Raw genomic sequence first — 20,056 nt, 5'->3', positions numbered from 1 at the left:
AATTAAAAAAAAATGAACATATATGAAAAGGACAAATCATATTTCAGAACAGAAGGGGAATGGCGGGGGGAGGTAAATGTCTGTGAGCTAATGATATTAAAGGTGATAATTGGGGAAGCTATCTTTGTAATGGGTAAGATAACTGGGATCTTTGTTGAGACCCACGCGTAGAGTGTCGAATTTTAGCATGAATGACAGTTCAGAGGATTCTCTTTCAAGTGCAGTCTTAAAAGGCCTTTGAAGCAGGATGCGGGTAATCAAGTTGTTGAGACAATGTCCTTTCTGGTTGAAATGGTAAGAAACTGTTTTTTCTTTGTGATCCTGTCTAATATCTGTTTTGTGGGCATTGATTCTTTGGCGAAGTGTCTGAGACGTTTGTCCAATGTACATAGCAGACAGACACTTTCAGCACATGATAGCATAAATTATATTTCTGGATGCGCAGGAATGGTGGCAAGAATGGTGTTATTGGGGAGGTTATCGATGTTTTGTAGTTTCCTTAGGAAGTCAGTAGTATCTCGGAGATAGCTGGGGTGTTGGTTGCATAGGGTTTGAGAAGAGAGTCTACATAGCTGGATAAATCAGTATTGTTTCTAACTTAGAGAGTCTCATCTCAAGACAAACATCCACACCGACTAACACCTTGCAGGACTTTTGTTCCACCAGACAAGAAATCTACTATACACACTTCTATTCCCTACAACAAAGAAAAGACGACAAACTTTCTAAACTGCTCCACACTACAGGCTACAACAGCAACTACCTCAATCCACCGGATAATATTGTTAACCTCTCCAGCTACAAACTCAATCCAGCAGAAGAGTCTGTCTTATCCTGAGGTCTCTCTTTCTGCCCCACTGGATACAATTTTGTGGTGACCTTGAGGCTTTTTTTCGCTGCTTCCGAGAATATTTCCAAACCACCAATGAACATCAATCTGACCTACCAGATCCCCCCCTATCAACACCAAAGGAAAAATAATTCTATATGGATACCCCCTGACGGTCAGAATTCCAATCTGGATTTCTATATACAAAGCTTCCGCAACAACGCACAGACTGACATTATTCGCAAACGACAACAAGCAACACACAATCTCAGCTGCGCTGAACACCATGCCATCCAGAGTATCAAAAAAAACCTGGACATTATAATCAAACCAGCTGACAAAGGGGGTGCTGTGGTCATTATGAATAAGGCCGACTATAACCAGGAGGCAACCAGACAACTCTCCAACACCACATTTTACAAACTTCTCTCCTCTGATCCCACCTCGGAATACCAAAAGAAACTACACTGTCTCCCTTAAAGCCTCCCTACAGCTACTCGGGAACAAATCCACACAGAAACACTTTCGGACCCCCGACGAGGTTTGTTCTATCTGCTTCCCCAAATCCATAAACCTGGACACCCCGGACGTCCCATCATCTCTGGTATCGGCACGCTCACTACTGATTTATCCAGCTATGTAGACTCTCTTCTCAAACCCTACGCAACCAACACCCCCAGCTATCTCTGAGATACTACTGACTTCCTAAGGAAACTACAAAACATCAATAACCTCCCCAATAACACCATCCTTGCCACCATGGATGTAGAAGCTCTATACACCAACATCCCACATGAAGACGGGTTACAAGCAATTAGAAACACTATCCCAGAGGACACCACTGCCAGTCTGATAGCAGACCTATGTAACTTTGTTCTCACCCACAATTATTTCCGGTTTGAGAACAACATATACCTCCAGATCAGCGGCATAGCCATGGGTACACGCATGGCCCCACAGTATGCTAATATCTTCATGGCTGACCTAGAACAACGTTTCCTCAACTCCCGTCCCCTTTTACCCCTTCTCTACTTACACTACATCGATGACATCTTTATGATTTGGACGCATGGCCAAGAAACACTGGAGACATTCTACAGAGATTTTAACAACCTACACCCCACCATCAATCTCAGCCTGGACCATTCTACACCAGAGATCCATTTCCTGGACACCACAGTACAAATCAGCAATGGAAAATTAGACACCACTTTCTACAGAAAACCCACTGACTCATACAGTTACCTACATGCTTCCAGCTCCCATCCAGAACACACCATACTATCCGTCATCTATAGCCAAGCCCTTCGATACAACCGCATCTGCTCTAATCCCACTGACAGAGACCAGAAACTTCAGGATCTCTACCAAGCATTTATAAACCTCAACTACCCACCCGGAGAAATAAAAAAGCAAATTGAAAGAGCCAGACGAATACCTAGAAACCATCTACTTCAAGACAGACCCAAGAAAACCAACAATAGAACTCCACTTATCATCACCTCCACGCCCCCAACTTAAACCTGTCCAACACATTATCAATAAACTACAGCCTATATTGGAACAGGATACTAAACTCCAAGAGGCTCTGGGAAACAGACCCATAGTCTCCTATAGACTACCACCTAACCTCAAGATGATTCTTACCAACAACCACAGGACATACCACACTAATACCAACCCTGGTACCTTCCCTTGCAACAAACCCCGTTGCCAGCTTTGTCCACATATTCACTCTGTTGATACCATTATTGGACCTAACCAAGTGAGTTATAAGATCAAGAATACATATTCCTGCGCATCCAGAAATATAATTTATGCTATCATGTGCCGAAAGTGTCCATCTGCTTTGTACATTGGACAAACGTCTCAGACACTTCGCCAAAGGATCAATGCCCACAAAACAGATATTAGACAGGATCACAAAGAGAAAACAGTTTCTTGCTATTTCAACCAGAAAGGACATTGTCTCAACAACTTGATTACCTGCATCCTGCTTCAAAGGCCTTTTAAGACTGCACTTGAAAGAGAATCCTCTGAACTCTCATTCATGCTTAAATTCGACACTTTACGCCTGAGTTTGAATAAAGAATCTAATTACCTTACTGTGACGGGGCAGACGGCCCAGCCGCGCTGCCCCGCACTGAAACGGACGCCGGGCGGGGGGTAGAGAGGCCCGAGGGGGTGCCGGGCGATAGCCGAGGGGCCACAGAGAAACCCGGGGCCGGGCCAGCCATGTCCAAGGCTGCCACGGCCGAGGATCCGCGGCTCGGGCGGACACGCCCTGATGACATCCCTTGTGACGTCATCCGGGGATCCCGGAAGGGCAGGGCAATGTGCGCGGGGGCAGAGCCGGCTGGGGACGCCAAACCGCGGCCCTTTCAAATGGGCTGGAGCGAGGCGGCTGAGAAGGAGGATGGCAGAGAGCAGGAGCGTCCTTCCACATTCCCGAGGAGGCGACTGGTGGTAAGCTTATCCCCATGCTGGGGAAAGAGACTCTGACCGGGGAGAAGTGGCCCAGGGCAGGGCCGTGGTCCCTGTGAGTGGAGGGTTTAGGGGTCTCAGCCCCCTCCACTGGTAAGGGAGAGGTATCCCTACCTTAGGGCCCTGGGCCGGGGCTCGGAGAGAGGGAGGGCCTGAGCCCCCTCCCCGGCCCCGAGTGAGCCAGCGAATCTAAACGCACTAGTATATAGATAGTAATTGAGAGAGCCCGTCGGGGATCATAGACACGGGATGACACCCCACCCGAATTCTGGGGGGGTTTATGGACAAACAGGTCACACTTACCCATTATTAAGATAGCTTCCTCAATTATCACTTCTAATATCATTAGCTCACAGACATTTACCTTCCCCCCCCCATCCCTTTTCTGTTCTGAAATTTGATTTGTCCTTTTCATATGTGTTCATTTTTTTAAAATTGTATCCTTTGGTATATATGGTTGTGACAATTTTCTTCCTCTATTTGATCTGAGGAAGTGGGTCTGGCCCATGAAAGCTCATCACCTAATAAACCATCTTGTTAGTCTTTACAGTGCTACATAGTCTTGTTATTTGATTCATCTAGCCCAGACTAACATGGCTACATTTCTATCATTTTTTTAATGTGGGTCTTTTCATTCTGTAATCTGTTTCAAGGTCTCTTGTATTTTTCTGACAGGATCTATCTAATTGGAAATCTTTACTGAGCGGATGGGCAAATAAACAATAGGCAGGAATCTTTAAGTTTTATGTGTGTCCTTCTGGATTATTAATAGATTATGATAAAGGAAAATGAAAGGGAAAGCAGGAGGCACATAAAACTATTTTACACGCTGTTTATTCAATCTTCCACCTCTTTTGCATGATAGTAATGTCACATTTTTCAGGCAATACCAGCCTAGATGGGAGAGTTTGCATAATTCATTACTGCTGCCCTGTGGAGACTGAAATAATGCATGTTGATTAATATGAACTATGACAGGATGATGAGTTATTGCATTATCAGAATTAAGTCCTTTTAAAATTCAGTCCAGCCTGTTAGCAATGTTTTGTAGCATATTGAAGTCATGCCTATAATATCTGCAGGGGCAAGGTTCCTGAGGCAAGCGCTTGCTCTCACTTTGAGGAATGTCTTTCTGTAAAATTGAGTTGGAACCAAATTATCCTCTTATAGAATCATAGAACACTAGAAGTAGAAGGGACCCCGAGAGGTCATCGAGTCCAGTCCCCTGCCCTCATGGCAGGACCCAGTATCATAGACCATCCCTGATAGATGTCTCTCTAACCTGCTCTTAAATATCTCCAGAGACGGAGATTCCACAACCTCTCTGGGCAACTTATTCCAGTGTTTAACCACCTTGACAGTTAGGAACTTTTTCCTCATGTTCAACCTAAACCTCCTTTGCTGCAGTTTAAGCCCTATCACCAGAGGCGAAGGAGAACAATTTTTCTCCCTCTTCCTTGTGACATCCTTTTAGATGTCCTTGTGGTATCGTTTTAGATACCTGAAAACTGCTATCATGTCCCCTCTGTCTTCTCCTTTTCAAACTAAACAAGCCAAATTCTTTCAGTCTTCCTTCATAGGTCATGTTCTCTAGATCTTTAATCATTCTGCTCTTCTCTGGACCTTCTTCAATTTCTCCACATCTTTCTTAGTCCCTAATTACAGAATCATAGAATCAGAGATTAGGGTTGGAAGACACCCCGGAGATCATCTAATCCAGTGCCCTGCTCAAAGCAGGACCAATCCATACTAAATTATCCCAGCCGGGGCTTTGTCAAGCCTGGCCTTGAAAACCTCTAGGGATAGAGAGTCTACCACCTCCCTAGGCAGCCCATTCCTATGCTTCACCTCCTTCCTAAGGAAATAGTTTTTTCCTAATATCCAATCTAGACCTTCCCACATTGCAACTTGAGATCATTGATTCTGTGACAAGTGCTATAGGTCTCAGGGCTAAGCCACCTAGGTGCCATAGACAATATGACCTCTGTAGGATTGGGGCTGGGCATCCAGAGTCTGTACAGGAGCCCATTTGGTTAGAGCTGGGCAGGCTAGTAGCCAGTGGCAATACAACCATCGTAGGCGGGAATCATAGGACTGGAAGGGACCTTGAGAAGTCACTGAGTCCAGTGCTCTGCCCTCACAGCAGGACTTAGCACTATCTAGATCAATCCTGACACGTTTCTATCTAACCTGCTCTTAAATATCTCCAGTGATGGAGATTCCACAACCCCCCTAGCAATTTATTCCAGTGGGAACTCACCCTTTTTGTGGTCACTGCTTTCCAGATTGATATCTATTTCTACTTCCCCTATCAATTTTTCCCTGTTTGTGAGCTGTAGGGAAATTGATTCCTTCAGCACTAGCACCAGGAAGTTGTCCCCAACACTGTCCAAAAACTTCCTGGTTTGTCTGTGTACTGCTATATTGCTCTCCCAACAGGTGTCAGGGTGATTGAAGTCCCCCATGAGAACCAGGGCTTCTGATGTGGAAACTTTAGTTAGTTGTCTGAAAAAACTACTCATCTACCTTAGCCTCTTGGTCTGGTGGTCTTCTAGAAGATGCCGATCACGACATCACCCCATGGTGCTATCATGTCTAAACTTAACTCAAAGGTTCTCAACAGGCTTAGTTAATTTTATGCTCAGGTATATAGTTATGAAATGAATATGTGCAAATCATTGACGTGGGAAAAATGAAGTCTTAGGTTGCAGAGACTTTGAAACAATAGTCCTTCTTTGAGTGATGGCCCCTATGTGGGAGTCCAAATGAGGGTGCTCCTGAGTGCCATGGGCTTGGGCTGGAGCTGGAACTGTTCATAGTAGTGTCTATTGACCTGCTTGTGTGCCCACCATGTGGCACATTCCCAGCTGTAAGAGGCTATGTGGGTCTCCACCGCTCCAGTTCCGTCTTACCGCCACATGTTCAGGATCACCAGCAAGCCATTGGCAGAGTCAGGAATAGAGTCGAGGTCTCTGGAGTCGCAGTCTAGTGTTTCTGAAAGGGCGAAATGGAGCCAATAGGAGCCGTGAGGCTCCGTGGCCACGGCGCCAGTAAAGAAACAGACCGGGGCAGCCAGTTAATGTGTTTGTGAAAGTGATTTTGCAGAACACTTTCAGAAACACTGCTTTATAAGACATACTCCCAAGTGGCAACATTATGGTGGTGGACCCTCAGCTCCTGTGAATGGAGCTACAACAATTCACCTACGTGGAGGTGGGATGGTTCCCGCCCGCTGAGGAAGGGCTTGGTAGTTGACACAGTTCCCTTAATTCTGGATTCTATTGCTTTGGTCTTCAGAATCTCCACTGAAACAGTGGGCCTGACACTCCTTCTCTGATGCTCATTCAGCACCAGAAAATGGCAGTGGTGGCTCTGCCTTTACTCCTAATTTACATAGCAGTGAGAGGAGAATCTGGCCAGTGTGAATAGGTTTGAATACAGGTGGCCTACTTCTGTTCTCATCTCCATGCAAGGTCTCTATTCAACAGAATATTTAAACATAGACTTAAAGGTGAGCAACTGCTTACATGCTTTGCTGAAGCATGGCTGTTGTGTGCTTACGTGCTTTGCTGAGTCAGGACTTAAGTCAGGAGTAACGGCAAAGTTGTCTATTGGGGAAGTTAGTGAAGCGTAAGCTAGGGTGTGACTTGAAATATACCAGCTACTCCACACTAGCCCCCGAATAGACAGTCTTTCTCCACACTAAGAGTGCCTTTGTGCACTTTGAGCTGAATACAGCGCCAGCCCTGATGAAAGATCCCCTATAGAGGCACTGTTAGCAAAGGAAGGTAGGGTGCGTATGAAGCTAGGGAAGGATAAAGAAACACAGAGTGTTGGGAAGAACAGGAGTTAGCATGTCCAGTTTGGGGGAATCAGCATGGGAGATCCCAGCTGAGGCAGGATTTGGGGAAGAAAAAGGATTGGATAGGTAAGCATATGTGATGTGTCAAGAAGAAGGATGGGAGTGAAATTAACATGTCTCACCACAGTGACTTTATGAAAAAGGCAGTTAGTATTAGGTGAAGAACCTATTTGCAGTTGCTTGCTTTCCATATATGTGCGTTCACTACATTACCATTGCAGAAAAATCAGTGCCATTGTTGAACATCTCTATCAGAGGACTGGTCATAAATCTTAGCATTAGAGAATATTGCTGTTTTGCTCACACCTGAAACACTGGGAGCCATTTTTATCTCTGGTTTGGGAAGAGCACACTGTAGAAAAATTGTTAATCATGATAAAAGTGTGAAGGCCGTGGTATCTAAAGTGCTTTAATGTTCCCATACTGTAGTAGGATTCTGTTGCTCATGAAGCTAATTGGATTCCTTCTGCTGCTCGCTCTGTTGTGTAAATGATATCTGAGTTTGCCAGACTGATGTGGTGTGTGTTATTTCCCTATAGGATTACATCCACCAGGTAATCTGCATCACGGAAAGAGAAAAGTTTATTGTGCCTATCCGAGCTATAGGGGCCCGGGCAATACTGGATTTCCCTGACCAGCTGAACTTCTCCACCTGCCCTGTCAAGTACAGCACTCAGAAAATTCTACTGGTTTGCAACATTGGCAATCGAGAGGCCCGCTACAGAATCAGTCTTCAGAGGTAAAGGGGGATTTGGTTGGTCTTCATGTGCTCACCTTTCTTGCTGAAGGCTGTGTAGGATAGCAAAAAGGAATAGAGCAATCAGATACATTGCAGCATGTTCTGCCTACTGGGATATGCTTAGAGCATGCCAGATTTTTCCTTTAATTGCTTCACTTTTACCTGTGATGGGGGGAAAAGAATCATAGAATACTAGGACTGGAAGGGACCTCGAGAGGTCGAGTCCAGTCCCCTGCCTTCATGGCAGGACCCAGTACTGTCTAGACCATCCCTGATAGACATTTATCTAACCTACTCTTAAATATCTCCACAGATGGAGATTCCACAACCTCCCTGGGCTATTTATCCCAGTGTTTAACCACCCTGACAGTTAGGAACTTTTTCCTAATGTCCAACCTAAACCTCCCTTGCTGCAGTTTAAGCCCATTGATTCTTGTTCTATCCCCAGAGGCCAAGATGAACAAGTTTTCTCCCTCCTCCTTATGACACCCTTTTCGATATCTGAAAACTGCTATCATGTCCCCCCTCAGTTTTCTCTTTTCTAGACTAAACAAACCCAATTCCTTCAGCCTTCCCTCATAAGTCATGTTCTCTAGACCTTTAATCATTCTCGTTGCTCTTCTCTGGAACTTCTCCAATTTCTCCACATCCTTCTTGAAATGTGGTGCCCAGAACTGAACACAATACCCCAACTGAGGCCTAACCAGCGCAGAATAGAATGGAAGAATGAGTTCTCATGTCTTGCTCACAGCATCCCAGAATCATGTTTGCTTTCTTTGCAACAGCATCACACTGCTGACTCATATTCAACGTAAGGGCCACTATAACCCCTAGATCCCTTTCTGCTGTACTCCTTCCCAGACAGTCACCTCCCATCTTGTATGTATGAAACTGATTTGTTCCTTTCTAAATGGAGCACTTTGCATTTGTCTTTATTAATCTTCATCCTATTTACCGCAGACCATTTCTCCAATTTGTCCAGGTCATTTTGAATTATGACCCTATCCTCCAGATTAGTCACAACCCCTCCCAGCTTGGTATCATTTGGAAACTTAATAAGCGTACTTTCTATACCAATATCTAAACGTTGATGAAGATATTAAACAAAGCCGGTCCCAAAACAGACCCCTGCGGAACCCCACCTGTTATGCCTTACCAGCAGCATTGTGAACCATTAATATCTACTCTCTGAGTACGGTTCTCTAGCCAGTTATGCACTCACCTTATAGTAGCCCCATCTAAGTTGTATTTACCTAGTTTATTGATAAGAATATCATGCGAGATCTTATCAAACGCCTTACTAAAGTCTAGGTATACCACATCCACCGCATCTCCCTTATTCACAAGACTCGTTACCCTATTAAAGAAAGCTATCGGATTGGTTTGACATGATTTGTTCTTTACAAATCCATGCTGGCTGTTCCCTATCACCGTGCCACTTTCCAAGTGTTTACAGGTGATTTCCTTAATTACTTGCTCCATTATCTTCCCTGGCACAGAAGTTAAACTAACTGGTCTGTAGTTTCCTGGGTTGTTGTTCTTTCCCTTTTTATAAGATGAGCACTATATTTGCCTTCTTCCAGTCCTCTGGAATCTCTCCCATCTCCCATGATTTTCCAGAGATGATAGCTAGAGGCTCAGATACCTCCTCTATCAGCTCCTTGAGAATTCTAGGATGCATTTCATCAGGCCCTGGTGACTTGCAGGCATCTAACTTTTCTAGGTGATTTTTAACTTGTTCTTTTTAAAACTACCCCCTTCCCACTAGCATTCACTATGTTAGGTGTTCCTTCAGACTTCTCCGTGAAGACCAAAACAAAGAAGTCATTGAGCATCTCTGCCATTCAAAAATGTCAGTTTGAGTCTTCATCCTGTGTCTATGGTGGGTTGCAGAGTTGTAGAGCATGTGGTTGTGTGTGCGCCATGAAAATACCATGCACCAAGCCTGTCAGATTTAAAGGAAAAAATCTTGTTGCAGTGTTGTAGGAAAAGATTCGGGTAAGTGAATGGTAGCTGAATCCTTCTCCCACTATGGAATATAAGGGGAAGGAGCTGTTGTCAGTTGTTGGCTGCAGGTGTGTTCTCTGTGTGCGGCGCCAACTCTGGCCAGGTAACTGGTGCAGTAAACTCCAGTCAAACTGCCCAAGAAGACCACAAGCTTGGTTCAGTAGTGAAAGCACTTGGCCAATTTGTTGTCTGTGAAGCATGGTGCCAGTACCCTGTTTCAATGGTTATGATACACTCAGTTCATTTCAATGAACTAACTCTGTAAATGGAGGGAGACTTTCCTTTCCCCCTTTGGCCAGACAGACACTCCTTTGGTGACACAAAGACATCGATACAAACAAGTTCTATGTTCCTCCTCTGAGGTGGTTACTTAATCTTTACCTTGCACCTGTTGGTTCAATCAATGCATGTCTATCCATCACACTGTCATCCTGACCTTATCCCTAAGAGAGGTCAGTTTGTCCCTTTGGGGAGTGTATGCACACCATAAACGTGTATTGGAAGGTTCTGGTAAGGTTGCCAGGTGTCTGGTTTTTGACTGGAACACTCAGTCAAAAAGGGACCCTGATGGCTCCAATCAGCACTGCCAACCAAACTGTTACAAGTCCAGTTGGTGGCACAATTGGGGCTGGAGCCTTAGGCAGACTCCCTATTTTCCCTGGGTCTTCCCAGCTCCTAGAAGCAGCCACCAGGCCCTTGCATCCCCATAGTTGCAGGGAGGCTCTATGTTCAATCTAGTTTTGCAACATGAAATTGATGGAAAACTTGTTCAAATAATCTTGAACTGCGAGAAAAATCCAGCTGACTCCTATGAATAAAACTATCACCTGGACTTCACATGCATTGGCTGTCTGAAGATAAAAAGATAAGATTTCCCTTGTTGTCAAATAGTTGTGGGAAATCTGTCATGTTTTGCAATTTATTAATTTTCCAAAAACAGTCTGGATTTTCAAGCAGAAAATGTACATCTTTAAGTACAAGCAGCATTTATGCTAATTAGAAAGAGGAGCCACTCTCCTGTTCCGATTCTTTTAAAATACTTATCTGCTCTTTCATCATTGTGACTGCAGTAGGGTTTCAGGTTTTTTTAAGTACCAAAAATATTCAATGACATGTCAAGAAGAACTGAGTGCTGGCCCTCCAAGCAAAACTGACCACAATACATCACTGCACAGGATAATAAATCATTAATTGGCAATTATGTACGAATAAATATGTCTACATAGACTTTCCTCAGAGTCAGGCTCTGTTTCTGTTAACAGTAAGGGGTTTAATTTCCCTACTGTGTGGGCTGCCTTAGAGATGATTGTGGTGTTACTAACCATGCAGATGATGGTGATAAAGTTTAGCTTGCTCTTTTGAACATCTTCTGAAGTAACTTGAGGATGGCGATTGACTATTATCTTTAAGCAGTCAGATTTGTGCCAGGAGTTTCACAAATAAATGAGAAATGTTTTCTCTGTCCTGGAGAGCTGGCTGTTGTAAACACAAGATGGAATGCAATAGTGAGAGCAACAGTGTAGAGTACAGGGGAAGGTAGTACCAGAGTTAAAAGTACACACCCAAATTCAGCTAAATATGTAAGCGCATGCTTAACTCCATCTCTATTCAATAAAGTACCTAAGCACATGCCTAAAGTTAAGCATGCACTCAAAGTCTTCGCTGAATAAGAATGGACTGTTGAATTGGGGGCATTGCGTTCATTCCCTGGAGGTGACTCGAAGTGCCCTTAATGTGTGTGCGTTAGAGTTCAATGAATGATTTTTTCTTTTGATGGCTAAATTGTGGGCAAAAAGTTCAGTTAATGTCTAATTTAAACTGAGTTTTTTCTTTTTTTCTTCCTGAAACAAAATTTTGTAAAAAATGTAGTTGGGTGGAAAGGATATATTTTGAATGATAATTGGAAAAGACCATTTTGGAAGTGTTTGTTTTCAGGCTTTTTTTTGACTGGAACTATTTGCCATATTTCCCCCTAAAATTAAGGTTGCCAGATGTCTGGTATTGACCCAGACAGTTCGGCATTTTTGCCTTCTGTCTGGTAAAAAAAAAAATTCAGAAAATACCGGACACCTAAAATGTCTGGTATTTTCTGATTTTTTTTTCCTGGACAGGAGGCAAAAATACCGGGTGCTTACCTGGTTCCGCAGGGGAGCTGTCTGACCCAGAGCAGGAAGACAAGATGGTGGGCGGCTGCCGGCAGCCTGTTAGGGCCAAAAAGCTTCAAAAGGGGCCATGCTGGTTTTTTATTTAATTAATTTACTTGCTTAATAATTCTCGGTCTTTTTTTTTTTCTTCTTCTTAAAGCTCAACAACTTTGGTCTCCCCCCATTTTTTCCTCAACAGAATTTTTTCCCAGTGTTTTTTTTGGGGTGGTGGTGAGGAGGAGGGTGTTCAGTATTTTTGGTTAAACCATCTGGCAACCCTACCTAAAATTACCCAACTCTAGTATCCATGTGTGTATTTTTTTTTAATGGAGGAATTGATGGAGAGTGGAATGGAACTAGAGTGTTTTGTAAGGGCATATAAATGTAGTCCCCTTACTAAGGTGCCTCTGACTTTTTCTGTGAGGATTCTGTGTGCCGCAATCTAGCCCTAGAAACTACAACTCCCATGAGCCCTTGAGGAAACCAGGAAGAGAAGGCTTGTCCAGGCATGTTGAGTCTGGGGCTCTCCATTTTGGGAGAGAGGAGCCAGACTGCTATTGAACAGACTTATATCCAGCCCAGGAGCTGTTGTGTTGCGGCTACAGCCTGGGACTGAAAGTCTGTGGTGCTTGCATCTAGCAGGCTGCTGATTGCCCTAGAGGGGAGAGACTCTGGCTGCGCCTGTGGCTAAGGAGGACTGCACAAAAACCTGCACACAGGAGGAGGCTGTAAGTAAATGGCCTCTTTGGAAAAGTGCTACCTGGGACAGACCTCAGAGATATAGACTAAGTCTGAGTCCAAAGAGAGGCAGAGTGTCCAGCCCAGTGAACTAACTTCTGGCATTTGGTAGAGCCTGCTCCAGTGGCAAAGGGAGTTTGCAGGTGTCTGCACAGCTTGGACTACCACACACAGAACCTACAGAGAACTTCCACTCCAGCTGTAGACCTTCAAGCGCATCCACGCAAGCAAGTGTCTGGGATTCGGAGTCCAGAGGCGTGTACGCTCTGGGGTAGGATAAATGATATCAGTGCAAATGCCAGATAGATAAGTTCCTATTACTTCTGTGTACTTTGTTAATGTTATTCACTGTTAATCTGTTAACCCCTGTTTCTTTAAGTTGTTAAGTAAAGGTGTGTTCATTCTAATGTAATCCATTAGAAGTATATTATTTATAATTTGTAGTTGTTGTTCTGGAGTTAGATCCAGATTATTGCTGGAATAATTTTATTCCTGGAGGTTCCCAAGACACACCATTAAGTGTGTACAGGGCCAGCCAGGCGGACAACTGCCATTGTATATTCTTTATGAGCCAGGGATTGCAGCAACTGGGTGGATAGGGAATCTCCAACTATACAACCTCACCACTGGGGTACTCAGATTCTCCTTTTATGTTAAAACCATCAGGCGCCCAGGCACACCTGAGAGCGTGACCTGCTCCCGAGTAACCCGGGGAGGAAAAAGGGGTTTCCATAAATGTATACACATAGGAAGGTGTGCTGGTTTCTTTCCCCCTCTCTTTGTTATTGATAAAAGCAGAGCTATGAGTTTCTCTTCTGTGACATTCAAGAAGATAAATATCTAGGTCCAGAAATTTAGGGTAGAATTTAGAGATGAAAATGGTTCCTGGGAGCAAATCTCAGTGCATAGCTGCCAGTGGTAATTGACCTTCTTTGTCTTTGACACAGCAAGCATTGTTTGATGTCACCGTGTGGGGAAGGAATACTGAATTTGAAAGATGTGCCTTTGAAGTGCCCCTGCCCCCACTGCCATACTGTTCCTACCCTCTGCCTTGGAACCCTGGCCAGCAACTCCCTGGATCCTACTGCTCTCTGTGCAGAGTGTGGGAGGGTGCTGATGTTGGGCTGACCCACTCCTTTTGCGCCCCCCCCTTTAACCCCGTGTCACATTACTGAGTTGGAGGGAAGCAGCCAGATCGCTGCTGCACCCCTAGGTGGGGGTGTTGGCCCCAGAAATTGGTGTGGGGGGAGCCATGTGGGGTATTGAATGGGAGATTATTGTTTGTTGATCTTATGTACGCTATTTATGTGAGTGTATAATGTCTGTGTGTGTAGGTAGGAATCTGTAATCTGTGTGGAAGCTGAATATTTCTGTGAATGTGGTTGAGCATTGCTATGGACAGACTGAGTAGTGAAGCCCTGTGGAACAATGGCCCTTGATGGCCCAAAGACACACCTAAAGCAGGAGGGCGGAGACCCAAGAGCTGCCAGCAGAGAGAGGCTGAGGACCAGGTGACCTGCTACATACTAGAAGAGGCCAGGAAGGAGTATAAAGAGGCCATGTAGTCGATGCCATTTGGTTCTCAGCTCAGCACTTCATCCCAGAGGCAGCACTGCAGGGATTGAAGAGCCCGGAAGACCTGTGAACCCATCCTGATTGTAGGATGTGCAATAAGGACTTTTAACCAGCAGCTGCAACATCTCTGCTAGAGCTTGCATCGAGAACTGGGAGATTCGGTGCATGTAACGTACTGTACTTTAATAACCTTACTCTCAGGCTTTTCTTTCTTGTAATAATAAACCTTTAGATATAGATTCTAAAGGATTGGCCCAGCGTGATTTGTGGGTAAGATCCAGAGGGTAAATTGACCAGGGATCTGTGACTGGTTTCTTGGAACCGGACAGAACTTGTTCGGGGTAGGTGGGATTGGGTGCTAGGACCCCCCACCCGTGTATAGGCCCGGGGCCATCTGGGGCACGGATATTGCTGGGGTGTCGGAGGGGTTTTGCTCGGGAGGCTTCAGGCAGGCAGCTGAAGCGCTCTGTGGGACTGGTTTGTGGCCTGTTTGGAGAGGTCACCAGTCAAGGGGGCTGTAAGAAGCCCCGGATTTGAGCAATTCGCCCTGAGCGGATGCCCTCAGCTGTGCCCAGACACGGCCCGGTCCGTCACACCCCGTCGCCCTGTATCCCATCTCTGCAGAATGGCGGGGGGGGACGGGACGGACAGAACATAAGAGGGCTCAGGAGGGGAATGTAGGATGGAGCTTGCTGGCAGCTATTGCTGTGTTTGAACAAGCAGGCTCTAGACTGGTGAATGCCCATCTATTTAAAAGGGCAGTGTACTTAAAGGGGCAAAAGGTGTATCACTCTGTCTCTCTCACGCATGTGCAGTATATCTCTCCTCACATACACACGCACAGTGTGTGTCCTTCTAGATCTCTCACTCTCACACACACACATGTTCCCACTCTTTCACACACACCTCCCAACACATCTTCTATTATTGTTAGAAATGGAGCCGTCTTAGTCTGGGTTAGCTGAAGCAAAATGCAGGACAATGTAGCACTTTAAAGACTAACAAGATGGTTTATTAGGTGATGAGCTTTCGTGGGCCAGACCCACTTCCTCAGATCAAATAGTGGAAGAAAATAGTCACAACCATATATACCAAAGGATACAATTAAAAAAAAGGAACACATATGAAAAGGACAAATCACATTTCAGAACAGGACGGGGATGCAGGGGGGGGGGACCATTCTACATGAGAGATCCACTTCCTGGACACCACAGTACAAATCAACAATGGAAAATTAGACACCACTCTCTACAGAAAACCCACCGACTCATACAGTTACCTACATGCTTCCAGCTCCCATCCAGAACACACCACACGATCCATCGTCTATAGCCAAGCCCTTCGATACAACCGCATCTGCTCTAATCCCACTGACAGAGACCAGAAGCTTCAGGATCTCTACCAAGCATTTATAAACCTCAACTACCCACCCGGAGAAATAAAAAAGCAAATTGAAAGAGCCAGACGAATACCTAGAAACCATCTACTTCAAGACAGACCCAAGAAAACCAACAATAGAGCACCACTTGTCATCACCTACAACCCCCAACTTAAACCTGTCCAACACATTATCAATAAACTACAGCCTATACTGGAACAGGATACCATACTCCAAGAGGCTCTGGGAGACAGATCCATAGTCTCCTATAGACAACCACCTAACCTCAAGATGATTCTTACCAACCACCACAGGACATACCACACTAATACCAACCCTGGTACCTTCCCTTGCAACAAACCCCGTTGCCAGCTTTGTCCACATATTCATTCTGCTGATACCATTATTGGACCTAACCAAGTGAGTTATAAGATCAAGAACACATATTCCTGCGCATCCAGAAATATTATCTATGCTATCATGTGCCGAAAGTGTCCGTCTGCTATGTACATTGGACAAACATCTCAGACACTTCGCCAAAGGATTAATGCCCACAAAACAGATATCAGACAAGATCACAAAGAAAAAACAGTTTCTTGCCATTTTAACCAGAAAGGACACTCTCTCAATGACTTGATTACCTGCATCCTGCTTCAAAGGCCTTTTAAGGCTGCACTTGAAAGAGAATCCTCTGAACTCTCATTCATGCTTAAATTCGACACTTTACGCCTGAGTTTGAATAAAGAATCTAATTACCTTACTGTGACGGGGCAGACGGCCCAGCCGCGCTGCCCCGCACTGAAACGGATGCCCGGCGGGGGGTAGAGAGGCCCGAGGGGGCGCCGGGCGATAGCCGAGAGGCCGCAGAGAAACCCGGGGCCGGGCCAGCCATGTCCAAGGCTGCCGCGGCCGAGGATCCGTGGCTCGGGCGGACACGCCCTGATGACATCCCTTGTGATGTCATCCGGGGATCCCGGAAGGGCGGGGCAATGTGCGCGGGGGCAGAGCCAGGACGTATGGTAGGAATTACATGCCAGGACGTATGGTAGGAATTCCACAGACACCTTCACTAGTACTCAGAGGAATGCTGTCCTCTCCATATTCTGTAATTGAGACCCGTTGTAGGGGTTGATGGTATTCCTCTGGAGTTTCTCAAGAACCTGGGAAGATGGGGATGGGAATGGGAATGGCTAATGGTGCTTTTTACCACCATGCACAGACCTGGCAAGGTGCCAACAAGTTACATGTTGCGACAAGCAACAGGATGTGACCAATTCCCAGAGGATGCAGCCAACTATGTCCCCTCCACCTCCTCTCAGCTACAGGCAAGTACATGGAATGGGTGCTGCTCTACTGTCTGTCTGACATGATGAAAGATCTAGCAAAGCAGGCAGGATTTTGTTCAAAGAGGAACAGCTGTGACTAAGCAGCAATATGAATGTTGCGGCTGAGTGCAGACGTGGGCTGTCCTGAGGTGAGGCTCAGGGAGTCTTGGGGCTTCATGGCACCAGCTGTTGCCGAATTGCAATGTCCATGCTGATGTTTTTAAGTGCATACTCCAGCCACACTAGTGGGAGTCTGTCTACCTTGGCAGTGAGACTCGCTCTCCACTGCAGTGTGGACATACTTTCAACTCCACCCCTTCTCCTACAGAAGTCAGTGGCAAAGCTCTCACTGACTAATGGAGCTACTTTTCCTTCATGAGCAAACCTCCAGCAATTTTTTCTGCTGTCCATGGGCTCCTATCAACACTCAGTAGGTGCCACGTGCCAATCCTTTACCTTAGTTTTACATGTGACTTGCATTTCAAAACCACCATGAAACACTCCAGGCTGTGCTTTTCAGGATAACAATTTAACTACTTGTAAAATATTGAAATAAAATAGATCTCAGTCCTTCCATTGGATGCCATAAAACACCTCGCTCCCCAAATCAGGCAGTTCTTGCCTAGAAATGAATTTCATCAGACTTATCCAGAAACTGATTACAAGCCATGATGTATAGATTTTACTTTGATCTGCCAAGAGACCCTTATTATGGCCTTCCTCAAATCATCATGTTTTATGTCAATATTACAGCACATTCTTAAATGACTTGTAGCACACTGAAAGGAGCTTAAGCAGTCCAGGTACTTCTGCTTCACATGGTTAATGCTCTTCGCAAACTCATTTAGCAAGTACTCTTGATTGCTGCTGTTCAAAATTACAGTTGCATATAGAATCTCCAATTAAATTGCTCACAAACTGGGAAGAATTGGTAGGAGACGTAGAAAAGGGTGGTGGACCTGAGCAGCAGTGACTATGGGATGGTTGTGTTCAGGATCCTGACAAAAGGAAAAAGAGGGAGCAGCAGAATACAGACCCTGGGTTTCACGAAAGCAGACTTTTACTCCCTCAAGGAACTGATGGGCAGAGTCAACTGAGAGGCTAATATGAGGAGGAAAGGAATCCAGGAGAGCTGGTTATATATTAAAGAAGCTTTGTTGAGAGCACAGGAATAAACTTTCCCGATGTGCAGCAAGAATAGCAAATATGGCAGGCAAATTACTTGGCTTAATAGAGAAATCTTTAGTGAGCTAAAACACAGAAAGGAAGCTTACAAGAAGTAGAAACTCAGACAGATGACTAGAAGATTATTAAAATATTGCTGAAGCATGCAGAGATGTCATCAGAATGGCCAAAGCACAACTGGAGTTGCAGCTAGCAAGGATTGTGAAGGGTAACAAGAAGGGTTTACATAAGTATGTTAGCAAGAAGGAGGCGGTCAGGGAAAGTGAGGAACCCTTAGTGAATGAGAGAGGCAACCTAGTAACAGATGATGTGGAATAAGCTGAGGTACTTAATGCTTTTTTCCCCTCAGTCTTCACAGACAGTCAGCTCTCAGATTGCTGCACTAAGCAGCACAGTTGGGGGAGCAGGTGAGCAGCCCTCAGTGGCAAAAGAATAAGTTTAGGGCTGTTTAGAAAAGCTGGACATGCACAAGTCCATGCAGCTGAATCTAATGCATACCAGGATGCTAGGAGAGTTGGCTGATGTGATTGTGGAGCCATTACCCGTTATCTCTGAAAATTCATGGTGATTGGGGAGATCCCAGATGATTAGAAAGAGAAATATAGTGCCTATAGTGGACCAGATGATAGAATCATAGAATACTAGGATTGGAAGGGACCTCAAAAGGTCATTGAGTCCACTCCCCTGCCCTCACAGCAGGACCAATCACTGTCTAGATCAGGGCTACTCGATTTTGGAAGCCTCAGGGGCCACAATGATACAGCATATGCTGAGAGCCGCAACTTAAGTGCGGTTGCATATACATGCAAATATATGCAAATAGCTTCTTTCACACTGACAGGCATGAATACAAAGATTAAGGCAAGACTACACAACACACAGGCCCCATTTCAATCAGTTCTGCTGATATTAATAAAATCCAATATTTACCCTATTTCCACCAATATGACAGCACTTTTAATGAGCAATGATATTCCAGGAATTTATATACTAAAACACATATCAACAGAAGACCATTATATTGACTCTCGATTGCTGCCATGCAGAATTACAGTCGCATACAGATTCTCCAATTAAATTGCTCACAAACTGAGAAGAATTGGTAGAGGAAGTAGAAATGGGTGGCGACCTGAGCAGCAGTGATTATGGGATGGTTGTGTTCAACAGAAGACCATTATATTGACTCGCTATTGTGGAGCATGTTCCCAGTAGAGGCCAGGAGTTGAGTGCATAAGCCCAAACTGCACTGTGAGCCACAAACAGACAGCCCACCTGTGGGCCATGTGTTGAGTAGCCCTAGTCTAGATTATCCCAGATAGATTTCTATCCAACCCGCTCTTAAATATCTCCAGTGATGTAGGTTCCCCAATCCCCCGAAGCAATTTTTTCCAGTGTTTAACCACCATGACCATTAGGAAGTTTTCCCTCATGTCCAAACTAAACCTCCTTTGCTACAATTTAAGCCCGTTGCTTCTTGTCCTATCCTCAGAGGCCAAGGAGAACAATTTTTCACCCTCCTCCTTATAACACCCTTTTAGATACTTGAAAACTGCTATCATGTCCCCTCTGTCTTCTCCTTTCCAAACTAAACAAGCCCAATTCTTTCAGTCTTGCCTCATAAGTCATGTTTTCTAGAAATTAAATCATTTTTGTTGTTTTTCTCTGGACCTTCTCCAATTTCTGCACATCTTTCTTGAATGTGATGCCCAGAACTGGACACAATACTTCAACTGAGGCCTAATCAGCGCAGAGTAGAGCAGAAGAATGGCTTCTCGTGTCTTGCTCACAAC

The 20,056-nt window shown here is 44.9% G+C and overlaps 1 protein-coding gene and 1 long non-coding RNA gene across 4 annotated transcripts in view; one reads left to right on the top strand and one right to left on the bottom strand.

Moving 5' to 3' along the window:
* The window catches only part of HYDIN (HYDIN axonemal central pair apparatus protein), a 389,718-nt gene that overhangs the window by 104,366 nt on the left and 265,296 nt on the right, over positions 1–20,056 (top strand). For 2 of the 3 annotated variants that reach the window (XM_075940644.1, XM_075940645.1), the window contains one exon: positions 7,715–7,914. In XM_075940644.1, the coding sequence (XP_075796759.1) occupies positions 7,715–7,914 (200 nt within the window). Of the gene's footprint in view, positions 1–7,714; positions 7,915–12,387; positions 13,075–20,056 lie in introns of those variants that run through there. The other variant, XM_075940646.1, reaches the window with a different exon arrangement.
* The window catches only part of LOC142831122 (uncharacterized), a 46,209-nt gene that overhangs the window by 9,890 nt on the left and 16,263 nt on the right, over positions 1–20,056 (bottom strand). The gene's annotated exons all lie outside the window — the stretch shown is intronic.

The sequence above is a fragment of the Pelodiscus sinensis genome, chromosome 12, assembly GCF_049634645.1.
Source record: "Pelodiscus sinensis isolate JC-2024 chromosome 12, ASM4963464v1, whole genome shotgun sequence".
Taxonomy (NCBI): domain Eukaryota; kingdom Metazoa; phylum Chordata; order Testudines; family Trionychidae; genus Pelodiscus; species Pelodiscus sinensis.
The sequence above is the reverse complement of the archived record's forward strand: the minus strand, read 5'-3'. Positions and strand labels throughout refer to the sequence as shown.